The sequence below is a fragment of the Tiliqua scincoides genome, chromosome 6 (assembly GCF_035046505.1).
Source record: "Tiliqua scincoides isolate rTilSci1 chromosome 6, rTilSci1.hap2, whole genome shotgun sequence".
In the NCBI taxonomy this organism is placed as follows: domain Eukaryota; kingdom Metazoa; phylum Chordata; class Lepidosauria; order Squamata; family Scincidae; genus Tiliqua; species Tiliqua scincoides.
In genome coordinates this window covers 39,354,976-39,367,567 of record NC_089826.1, presented here as the reverse complement: position 1 = coordinate 39,367,567, position 12,592 = coordinate 39,354,976, and the positions used below count along the sequence as shown (strand labels likewise).

General features: G+C 44.1%; 1 protein-coding gene across 1 annotated transcript in view; it reads left to right on the top strand.

The window, feature by feature from the left end:
* Positions 1–465: 465 nt before the first annotated feature.
* TBC1D9 (TBC1 domain family member 9) overlaps positions 466–12,592 on the top strand; it is a 79,785-nt gene continuing 67,658 nt past the window's right edge. The window contains exon 1 of the mRNA XM_066632125.1: positions 466–1,344. Coding sequence (XP_066488222.1) covers positions 1,218–1,344 — 127 coding nt within the window. The 5' untranslated portion in view covers positions 466–1,217. The remainder of the gene's footprint in view (positions 1,345–12,592) is intronic.

Genomic DNA, 12,592 nt, shown 5'->3' with positions numbered 1-12,592 from the left:
TGGGCTGCTGGGCCCCCTTTTGGACCCTAGGCCAGTGTACAAATTTACCCCCCTCTCCTAGGCCCTGCCTGGGTTGGTTCCCGGAAGAGGGCGGGGCCTCGAGGGACTCCAGAGGGAGCACAGAACAGATGAATGGCAGGATGTGGGAAACCTCAACAATGGAATGTTGCAACAAGAGTTCTTTTGGCTCCGCCCTTTTGGAACCTGGCAAGGCAGCGACAGGGCGCACCTGCTCCGATTTTTTTCCAGGACAAGTGCAAGCGCAGTGGCTGGACCGCAAGCTGGAGTGTCGCTCGCTTTGCGCGTGCTCCTTGCAGTGTGCAGCTGGTCCTTCCTTTGCAGCGGTTCCCCGGGCTGCCTTCCCCAGGACTCGGTGCAGAGCCCCCAGGGGGCAGAGCTGATCGTTGGAGGGCGCCTGAAGGAGCTTCTGTGCTGCTGCTGAGCCTCGCGGGCTCGGGGTGTGCGTGTTCTCAACCCAAGGGAGGGGACGTGCCCGGGTTGGCAGCAGGGGCGTGATCTGGAGAGCTCAGGGCGGCCCTCCGCAGCAGCACCAATCCCGAGGCAGTGCGTTCCCGTGAGGATTAGCTGCCTGCAAGCGTGGTCTCCGGAGGGCTCGGTGCGTCACCCGGGCAGAGCCGCGGTGGCTCCGGCTCCATGCCATCCCCGAGCCACGCGTGACCCGTGGGTGCCCACCCCGTGCACTCTGTTGCCAGGAAGAGTCCCGACGCAAGGAAGGCGGCTGCCTGCTCGCTCCCCTCCGGAGAAGGGCGCCAAGGGGCCCGCGTAGGAGGAGAGGCGCCTTCACCTTGGGGGTTGCTTGGGTGGGGGCGCCGCTCTGCGGTCGGGTCCATCCAGGAGCGGTGCTGCCGCCTCCGACGGCTGCTGGGCGGGCCCCGCCGCTGCTGGTGCTGTTCTCTGAGGTCACCGCTGTGCTCATCCCCGCCGATCGCGCTTCATCCGCGTCGGGCTGCTGTTGCAAGCTTGGAAAGAGGCGGATCGTGGCGGTCGGGCTGGAGAGGCGCGGTGGGGAGGGGGATGCAGCCGCTGCCCGCCCTCCCCTCGCTCTCCTCCCATGTTTCTAGCTGCTGCCGGGGCATCGGCGGCTCCTCCGTGGGGTGGGCAGTACGCTGAGCCACCCCGGAGCATCCACCCGGGCTCTGCATGGTTTGAAGCGAACGAGCGACCCCCTCAAGGCTGCCTTTGTCTTGGCCGGGAGCATGTGGGTGAACCCGGAGGAGGTGCTGCTGGCGAACGCCCTGTGGATCACGGAGAGGGCCAACCCTTACTTCATCCTGCAGAGAAGAAAGGGGCACGGAGGAGATGGAGGCAGCGGAGGGCTGGCTGGTAAGGGAAGGAGAGATACCTCTGGGCGGGGGAGATGTCACAGTGCTTGAACGCTGCAATCCTAAACACACTGGCCAGGCAGCAGCAAGCCCACTGCTCCCTCCAGTGGGGCATACTTACTCCCAAGGAGACGCGCATAGGATTGTGTAGCACGATTGTGTATCTGTACAGTTGTATAGCACTGTTTTGGTTCGGATTCCTGGATTTGTGTGTGTGCAGGTATGAGAACATCTTACCTTGGAAGAGGGCCTGTATTTGCGGCAGTGACATCTCAGTGAGGAGGACTCGCTCCTTTGAGTGTGTGGGATTTGGGTGGCAAATCTGACAGTGAATCCTGACTATCTCAGTTCCCTCATTCAGTGCTTTTGACTATTGCTGCAGTCCTAGCCACACTTTCCTGGGAGTAAGCCCCATTGAGTATAATGAGACTTACTTCTGAGGAGACATGCCTAGGATTGGGCATTGTGTTTGTAACATGTTGGGGAGGGGGTTGGATTATCATGCTTATGGCCATGTTGACCAGTAGCAGGAATACTGTGTTGGAGTTGTCAGGAGGCTTGTCTGCTGGTGATTCTTTCCTATACCCTTGTGGTGTAGTGGCATCTCAGAGAATGAAGTTCTGTGGAAATCCCAAGAAGGCTCTTGGAGGGAGTGTCCCAGTTATTATAATAATAATAACAATAACAATTTATAACTGTTAGGATGTTACCTGTGCAATTGGGATTAAGTCCTATTCTACTTGGTGGGGCTTCCTTCCAAGTAAGCACACACAAAGCGGGCTGTTATCCTGCTCTAAATTCCTTTGTAATTTATTCTCTGAGGAATTCTGTGAAGGTTGGACATTCATCATCCTAGTTTAGAGATGCCACACTGGAATTGAAATATAGCAAACTGGCTTAGATCACTGAGCGAGTTTGGGGCTGAGCAAGAATACAGGTCTCCCAAGTCCAAATCTTTATTCTCTGATGGAGCATTTCTAACTTACAGTGAGATGAAATCCCTGCTAAGTTACCGAGGGTCTCATGAGAATTCAAATGGTTTTAGATGCATTGTTTCTGTGGCCTGTACCAGTAAATGAGCAGCAGAAGCGAGAACTGAAGATCACTTCCTCAGCTCCATTTTCACTTCACTGTTTCTGTGGATCAGATCCACACCTACAACTAGTTGTTAAAAAACCAAGTTAAACTTGAACCTGTGGTGTCCTTGAGGTTTAAAATCCTGGTTGTGCCATTTCAGAAATCTCCTGCAAGTGAGATGTAATAGAGTCATTGGATATTTTACTGCAATGGTGGTGATGGTATCCTCAGTTAGTGAAATCCATCTGAGGCTTTTGCTACTAGTCAGAAAATAGTGAGGAATTGCTTAGGCAAGAAAATAGGGCTTAGCCTTTTCATTATGTACACGTGCATGACTGCATATGCATGATTTTTATTTTGCATAGTAGCACGAATCTGGTACCGTCTGCAAAAATGTAATGTCTGAATGGGCCCTAAAAATATTTAAATGTAGCAGAAAGGCAGAAATCAAACCTAGAAAAATATTAATATTGTCAAGATTGTATCACTTACCAAGGCTCAAGTCCACTGTTCTAGTGTTCTAATTTCAGTTTTTCAAGGTGTGTTTATACAGTATGTGAGTGAGGGTTTATTTTTAGGATATTTTGATTCAAGTATCCTGGATTCAAGCTTTGGGAATGGGGCTCTTCCTTTAGTCACTGATGTTGTATATTATACTTCCTTCATAGAAACTGATTTTCCCCTTTTGTCATAGTGATTTGTCAATTACTCTATACTTCCCATTGGAAGTTACTAGCATGGAAAGCACCGAGATGAAGCATAAATCTATTTTCAACTACTTCTCCCCACCTCATGATCTGGATTGATGTTTACTCTGCATAAATTTGAATATTAGCAATGGAATTTACAGTGGTTTGTTTAGATTCCTTGTTTCCACGTAAGACTTAATTGCTGCAAATTAGGTTCCAACATGAGTGATGGTGGGTTTTTCATGATTCAAGAAGATATTTGAGGCCAACCCAAATGTAACCTGAACAAAACAAAGATTTCCATTTCTAGCAGTCCTACCTGTCTTGCAGTGCAATCATATGCATGTGTACTCAGAAATACATCTCAAGTGAATTCATTGGGACTTATTCTCAGGTAAGTGTGGATAGGTTTGCAACCTTGGTCCCCTAGAAAATTCATGGCTGAGCAATGATTTGTTGTCATTGTCTAGCACTTTAGCCACTAAACCTGCTGGGTATATATAGCATGTTTGGGATTTTTATTGATTTTGTTGAAAGCAATATATTTTCCTGTACACAGTAACTCAATCCATCTGTGTCTGCTGCAGTGTGAAATAAAGGCTTTAAAAAAAACTATCCTTGACTGCATGTGATAAAAGTAAAGTAATTTCACTATAACAGTGTTGGAGATTTGTTGAAGATTCAAATACAGTGGGCCCCATTTATAGTAGGCACATAGTGGGTATGGCCTTTTGTTCCTTGGCTGTCTGTGCAAATTATGTCAATATGCAAGTGAAAGCACAAACAGATTTAAATGAAAACCAATTAGCCAGAGAGAGATTGCCTTGAGGAAGTTCCTATTTTCAGTGAAACAGATCCTGCAAATGACTGTTGCATTTTCAGTGATACAACATTTTCTGTTAACATATGAAAGCATTCAGATTGGGAAAACCATTACCAAGTGAGAGAGCAAGCCCATGCTTTGTCTACCAAAAGTCTCAGGTTCAGAGGACTGTCCTATGGCTAGGACCCTTTAGGGATACAAAGCTCTTCCTGTGTTGATGTGTCTTGGCATATACAGATTTTGCCAATACATCTGCAATACTGTTGCAATTATTACTTATTAAGAATAATTACGTACCACTTTTCAACAATTATGCTGGTGGAAGGTCCAAAATGAGGCAAGTGATAGCTGAAGAAAGGACATGCATGAAATCCTCTCCAATCCCAGACTTGCTGCTGGCATAACAGAACCATAGGGTTTCTTATTTCAAGATAAAGGAGATATTGGGTAGGAACAGGTAAAGGAAAAACCTAGACAGTACTAGGCTGGATGGGCCAATGGTTTGAGTTCATATAAAGCACTTCATCACATTTTAGAGACAGCATACTTTTCTCTTGAAAAATCTTGCATCCAAACCTCATAAACACTTATGGTTGAAATTACATCTGCAAATTAGTGCCAAAGGTCTTCCTAATGCATTTGTTTTGATGGCTATCTAACTAACTTCTTAGGCAGCAAAGGTGCTTAAATAAACAGAATTGTCTTATTTCACTATTGGATGGAAACAGTTTATCTTATTGGCACAGTTTAATGTGACAGGTGGGTGTTGCTAGATTACTAGATATTTATTACTGCTACTACCACTACTACTAATACATGCTTTTCCTAACAGCAAATGGATGACCATTGTATAGTAGCTGATAGCAGGCCATCAGAAAGAGCTGTAGCTCAGTTGTAGTGCACATGTGTTCATGGTGACCAGATACAATGGAGGACAGAGTGCCTATACCTTTAATCACTTTATTTATTTATATTTATTTTCACATTTTTATACTGCCCTTCCTCCAAAGAGCTCAGGGCAGGGTACACAGCTGCTCCCCTCCTGTTGTCCTCACAACAACCCTGTGAGGTAGGTGAGGCTGAGAGAAAGTGACTGGTATTGAAGAGGAAATTTTGGCAGGTGCAGCTTTTTAAACCCTTCTATGCTGAAGCTGCACCAGCCAAAATTTCCTCTAATATAGTGGTTAAAGGTATAGGCACTCTGTCTTCCATTGTATCTGGTTAACCTGCATGCTTTGCATGTACAGGGTTCAAGGTTCAGTCTCTGACATCTGCAAGTAAGGCAGGAAGAACCCTTACAGTGCAACACTATGCATGTCAGCTCAGAAGTAAGCCATTGTGTTCAAAGGTGTTTACTCCCAGGAAAGTGTGTATAGCAGTGGTTCTCGCATATTTAGCTCCAGGTCCCACTTTTTAGAATAAGAATCTGTCAGGACCCACTGGAAGTGATGTCATGATTGGAAGTGACATCATCAAGCAGGAACATTTTTTAATAATCCTAGGCTGCAATCCTACCCCCACTTACCCAGGCATAAGTCCCATTTACTGTCATTGTTAAAAGAATATACATAGTAGCTTGTTAAAAGTACAGGTCTGTAACTTTTCCCCAAATGCAGTCACATACCATAGTAGCATCAAGTCTAATATATTAAAAAAATATTTTTCAAATATTTAGGAATACACTTTCAAAATCTTTTAAGGGTCACGCATCGGAAGTTGGTAACCAACACAGCTCTCTTAACATCCCAAAGTATTATTAGGTTTTTCTTTAAGCAGGGTAACCAGTATCTCCCAGCCACACTGAAGGTATTTAACGTGAAGGTTTTGCCACAACTCCTTAATGGCTGTCCTATCTGGATTAACTCAATAAAGAATAACTTGGTGTGTGTACAAGCTAATTTCCTGAGGGCAACTTTGAGCCTGTGCAGAAGTGCGCCCTATGCAGCATTATGTTTGGAGACAGGGCAATCACTCTTAATAACCAGAGCATGATTATTAACCATATGTTACTGCTTAAAAATACATTATAACTCGAAGTCCGGTAGCCTCCTGCATTTAATGCTATCGAATGCTGAGAGAATTTGATTCTCTCAGATGGGACAAATTGGTGAGGGAAAAAATCAAAACAATTGGACTCTCACTCGATTTCCTGGGCCTGCACTCTTATCCAGCAATTTATAAGATCATAAAACAAAGCATGTTGGACATTGAATTCCAAAACCTCCATGAACTGGCTTCGAGAAGTTGTTCCCCCTCTTAACTTTTCCATCCCATTATATCATGGTCTCATGGCATCATATCTCTCCTTTATCTCTCCTCAACTCAATTGAGCAATGTGCTATTTCCTTAGCAAGATTTCTTCTGCTGCCTTCCATGATCACAGAGGGGAGGTATAGTAAGATCCCTTATGCAGAACATATCTGCCCCTGCAATCAGGGTCAAATTGAAACTATCCAATATATTTTGTTTTACTGTCCGCATCATGATAGTTCCTGTTCCATCTATTTGGAACAGTTGATACTTAATAGAGATGGGTTTTCTGATTTAGAGAATTTGAAAGTTTTCCTCAATGATTGTTCAATTGATATAATGGAGATGGTCTCTAAATTCTTAGTTTCAGGGTCCTCCAAGTACACCTAGTCTATCTGGTAAGCCTACTACAGATAATGTTCTGTACCCTATTTTATTCTATCAATTTCTATTTTCACACTACCCTGTGTCCTTCTGTGTTTTCTTTTGTAGCTGGCGGTTGCCACATGTATTATGTATGTATGCCAATAAAGGTTATTGGATTGGATTGAATGAAATATTGAAATTAATGGGGAGCAACCTGGAATTGGCTCTTGACCCACCTAGCGGGTTCCAACTCACAGTCTGAGAAACACTGGTGTATAGGATTGCAGTCTTGGAGAGCTGCTACCAATTGCTGCAGACAACACTGAGTTGGACAAACTTATGGTCTGACTCAAGTAGGGGTGTTTGAAAATGATGCTATTTACCTTACACAGAAGTAATCCCATTGTGTTTAATAAGACTGTAACCCTGTCTTACTGGAAATGAAACACCTGTAGATAAAAGGCAGTTGAACTTATCACTGTCACTTAAAAATGGGGAGCAGGAGGAGAAAGAGAGAGTGCAGTAGCCAGACAGCAATTTAAAAAAGATAGGGGCACATGTGGGTTCTTGGAGGGCTTGCAGTGGAGAAGGGGCCGCAACACTGCCCTGGGAGCTGCAGGGAGAGGGTGGTTTTGCTTTCACATCATCACCTGTCTTGGAGTTCTAAGCTGTTCTGTCTAAATCAAGTAGCCTTTGTCCTTCAGCAAAGAGCAATCTACTTCTCTCTGTTCATTAAATTTATCTTACTTATGGGCTTTAAAAAATGTAAACCCCTGTGACTTTCCCCCCAGAAAGCCTTCAAGATTGTCCTGTAACTAGAATCCCAGATGAATTCCTGCAAAGGGGAGATAAAGGGTTTGGGCACTGATGTATTTCAGACTTTCTGTTGGCCAAGTCATACAGATGACTCTTCCTATACTTTTAAAAAACAAAAAATCAGTGAGTTAATCATGTGGAATGTCTGTGAAATGAGGGGAAATTATGAACCACATGAGAGTCTAAAGGCGCTAAAATTATTTTATCATAATCTGTTTACATATAGCCCTCTTCAGATGTTCTAAATCTCCGTAAAACAATGTGTGGAAGGCTACCAGATCATACCAAGCTCGCCCCACCCCTGCCAGTGATATGATCCCAAATTCCCACCCCCACAAGGAACAGTTGTGTCATTTGCAATTACAAATGCTGAACACTAGGCAAGAGTTCCCTTTGATTGCACACTGGAGCTTTCCAAGATGGCATTCACAGGAGATTCTTTCCCCATGATCAGTGTTTGAACACAGAATGCATGGGGGCACAACAAAGTGCATTTATCATTGAGGGGGCAGGGCTAGCCTTACATGTTCCCAGAGACCTTTCACACATTCTTCAGTAATTTAGAACATAAGGGGAGAGCATCTTTCTTGTTACTATAAATCAGGGGTCTCCAAACCCCGGCCCGGGGGGCAGATGCGGCCCACAGCGAGCCTCTATCTCCTGTAAGCCTCTGGCCCAGTCAAATGACACGACCTGTGCTGTCCTTGCATCTGGAGGGTGTTCTGAGGGCCAGAGAGGTTGAATGAATGAGCCCATTCATTCATTTATTCAGTTTTCTAAGTTCCCTCTCTAATTTATTTATTAAAACTTCATATTTAAATTTTTTTTCTGGCCATCAACACCACATCAGATATTTGATGCGGCCCTCTAGCCAAAAAGTCTAGAGACCCCTGCTATAAATCATTACCAATTATAGCTGAGCAAATATGTTATGAACTCAGTAATTGTGAGTTCAGCCTCATCTTAGTTCTCAATTTGCGGATAAGGTATTCTTTTATAGGATTATTGTTAAAAATTAGTGGGAGAAGTTATGTGAATAGTCTGAGTACTTCTGATTTAAATTACTGTAAGAAAGAATAGGATTTTTTTTTTATAAGGTAATGACTTCTTAGCCTAGGTAAGAATTTTTTTAATGGCAACCTGAAACTATATCATCAAAGATCTGACCATCATAACTTTTTTTCTTGAATGATAATAATGCTTTACAATTATATAACCCTTTCTGAGTGTGCCAAATGTTTTATGATGTTAGTGTTTCTCAAACTGTGAGTCGGGACCCACTAGGTGGGTCATGAGCCAATTTCAGGTGAGTCCCCATTCATTTCAATATTTTATTTTTAATATATTTGACGTGATGCTACCTTGGCATGTTACTGCATTTGGGGAAAAGTTACAGATCTGTACTTTTAACAAGCTACTATGTATATATTTTTTTAACAATGATAGTAAATGGGACTTACGCTTAGGTAAGTGTGAGTAGGATTGCAGCCTAGGATTGTTAAAAATTTTCCCGGTTGATGATGTCACTTCCGGTTGTGACATCACTTCTGGTGGGTCCTGACAGATTCTCATTCAAAAAGTGGGTCCCAGTGCTGTATGAGAACCACTGCTTTATGTATTTTGTCTTGATGTAGTTTTTACAACAACCCTATCAGATAAGTACACAAGGCTTACTTGTTGATCTGCCACCTGAACCTCCCAAATTCTGCTGCCCAGAATTCAGTGGCCCAGAATTTAATTAGTCAGTGGCCCTCATTTGTATAAGGCAAGATCCTTAAACTGTGAAGATGGTGTTGCCATGAAAGTGATTTGCCTAAAAAAATTTCCTGACAATAATTGGCATTTTTCAAGTGTGTCCATACACATATACATTTTTCTCTTGTTTAGGATGACATCTAAAAAGATGAGGAGCATTTTCTTTAGCCTTCTTTAATCTTTGCCATCGTGCCAACATTTATTCTGCTGGTAGGAAGGAATACAAAATGTACCTAACAACTGACGCATAAGCAACAGACTTCCTCTGTATTGGGGTCATTAATACTAAGGCTGTCAAGACACTAGTGTGGCCATCAAGGCAGTTCTTTCTGACCTGCTGGATAATCATGGGTCCAGACTGGACATGAGCCTAAACAGGCTGCTGTTGAAACAACATGTCTAACTTCCTCCCCCAGCCTGCTATAACCTGTAGCAGAAATTCCCTTGTGGTATGACATCACAACAGTGGGCATTTCCCCGCCCCATCCCACCCCATTTACTCTGAAGCAGGGCAGGAAAATACATAATACAGTATTGTAATCTCAAGGGAAGCTCTGATATACTTTGTGGAGAGGGGAACTTAGATTTATAGTTACCATACTGAGTACAACCGTGACTTCATCATCGCATTAGTTTGGACTTCAGAATACTCTGAATCTCAGCTGTGATTCTGTGAATCACAGAATACTGTGATTGTAAAAATCAGTACAATTTTGAAAAAAATAACCAGATATTGGATGATCTCAGCAATCAGCAGCTCAAAATGTCTAGGTCCTCATCCTTATTTTTTAGACTGTAATCTTCTTGGGGCAGAAAGTTGTCTAGTTTTGTCTACGGAATTCTGTAAGATCATAGACATTTGTATTATATATATTTTGCAGTATTTGTGTGTGACTTGTTCCAGGGATTCTTAGTTATTTTAACTCGTTGGAATACTTACAACCCAATTCTATCCAAAATGTACACTGATAGAACATGTGTTTTGCCTGCACAGGCTGCCGTGAAGCAGCTATAAAGCATTTTGCAGCAGTGCAAGCTGATGGTGCACCAGCAGGAAGGCTGGAGCCTTCCAGCATGTGCTGGCAGATCAAAAGAGATCCACCAGCAGAGGAAAGACTGTGCAGGCAGTAGAGGGAGGATGGGGAGAGGGTTGAATGGGGCAGGGACAGGCAGAATGGGGTGGTAACGGGAACAGGGGAAGGCTGATCAGTCCTGAGAGGGGGTAGGACTGGTGGCGGCAGCACACACCAAATCCTGACTCCCTTCCCAGATCTTATCCACTTTCCCAGGTCAACATGGACTTACACCAGTGACTGAGCTGGCGCAGGTCCAAGTTAACCCATAGCAGCTGCTGAGTCCTACCCCAGGTAAAGGGGACAAATTACTCTGAGGAGTCCTCCAACAGCCAGAACTCCCCGGTGGGATGCAGCAGAAACCAAGCCGGCACCACTGCATTTCCACATGGAGAACTGGGTAGGTTTCTGAAAATTAAATGATACACAAAAATTCAAAAGATGTTTATGGGCATCACTAAATAAGTAAAAACATGATTACCAGTCATAATCCAGAATTAAATGATTTATGCAAATATAGTTAATAATGTGCATGCAAAAATGCAGTTTACATACAGCCCTACAGCTTTGAGTGTGCTTCTAAAGTAACATATGAAGCTGTTGTATTCTTAAGCCATTTCTGCCCAATGTTGCATATACAGGGACCAAATGTGTACACCTGTGAGCCAGGCAGAAATGGTTGATCAGACCATTGACCATGAAGCACAGTACTGACTGCACTGACTCTACCAGCTCTACATGGAGATATCGGGGAATGAAGCTGGGACCTTCTGTATCCAAGGCATATACTCTGTTAATGAGTTACAGTCCTTCTGCTATGGTACTGCTCATAGTTGCCTATCCTGCTTTGTATGTTTCCAGTAATAATCTGTTGGTTTACGCTGTGACACACAAATGACAAAACTTGAACTGGACTTTCACGTGTCTTTCTGACCTATATAGCTCCATGAAACCCTTGCAACTGCAACTTCGGGTAAAGCGGTTGGTTACCTAGCTACTGGCATTTCTTCTTGAGCATGAATAAAAGGCTTGAGAGTACTTAAGAATGTGTAAGCAAACATAATTAATAAAGTTCTTTAAACACATTTTAGATAATCGCATAAGTTCCTAAAGTCCAGTGACTAGGTCAATAATCTTTTTCCTTCCCTCTGTTCATTCATAACTGTGCTAAGAAAATCTTGTATAAGGGTATTTTTTTTTTCCATCCAAGTAGGTACAAAAGATCATACTTGGCTGGTTAAGGGTACTTGGCAACTTTCTAGCAGCCATCTGTAACTGCTGTGGAGCCTAGTAGTACATTCCTGTTTTCTAGTATTTGGTTTTTCCAGCTATTACAGTACAAGAGATGGCATGCTAAAATGCCAGCAGAGTGGGTTCTGACAAGTCAGACATCAGATCCCATGCTTATCACTGCTAATCTGAATATACTAATAGGGAATAGGCAGCAATCACACAAAACCAGCAATAGTACTAAAAATTCAGGAAAATGGGTGCATCTGCTGTAACTAGGAAGCTAGGAAATAATTGTTGAAAGCGAGAGGGGAGAGTAGCAGAGTGATAAGCAGAAGCCTCCCTTCCTATGGTAAAAGTATATCCCATCACCTAGGCTAGTTGCTATCAATAAACATATACAGAGGAGCAGAGGCTTGGTTAATGTCTCATAAGAAATACTTACAGATCATTAATTACATGCATCTTCTGAACAGAGGCCCTAATACTCAGCCGTGGACCTCCGCAGCCCTGCGCCCAGGGCAAAGCCCTGCGATAGTGTCCCCCGCAGGCTATTGCTGCCCCTCCCAGGCAGAAATCTGCCCCCCCTACTCACCGGAGGCTCATGGAGCCTCGCGCGAGCTCCTCCCACGCCGGAGAAACCTCTGTGAGGTTCCCTGGCGCTATAATCTGTGCTTCCGGCAAACTGGAAGCACGGTTTCCGCCCCCGTTGGGAGCCTCAGAGAGGCTTCCGTGGGGTCCCAGTGGCTGGCGCCTGGGGCATTTGCACCAGGGCAGTCAATGGTAGGCACACAACTGCTAATACTTTAGGAGCTGAGAACCCTGGAGCTGTTGCCTTTGTTTGCAGTTGTGGGGGAAAGCCATTGTGGAGACAGAGCACACATCCAACATGTCCTTCTCTTGTGATGGTCTGGAGAAGAAGTGTGAGAAAAAAAGGGAAAAAGGAAATAGTTTGAGGACCACACCTCCTACAAAAACGAGGTAGGTGGTTGCTGGTGACTGGACAGCACCCTGCCCGTCAAAGTCAGTGTTAAACCCTGGCTGGTGCAGGTAGTGTTAAACCCAAATCCCAACAACAACGATAACAAGTACTTCCTGTTTTGGTTCCAGGTTGGTGATGCCCTCACTGTTGAACATAACATCTTGTGGGGTCCTTAGCCACCTTGTGGC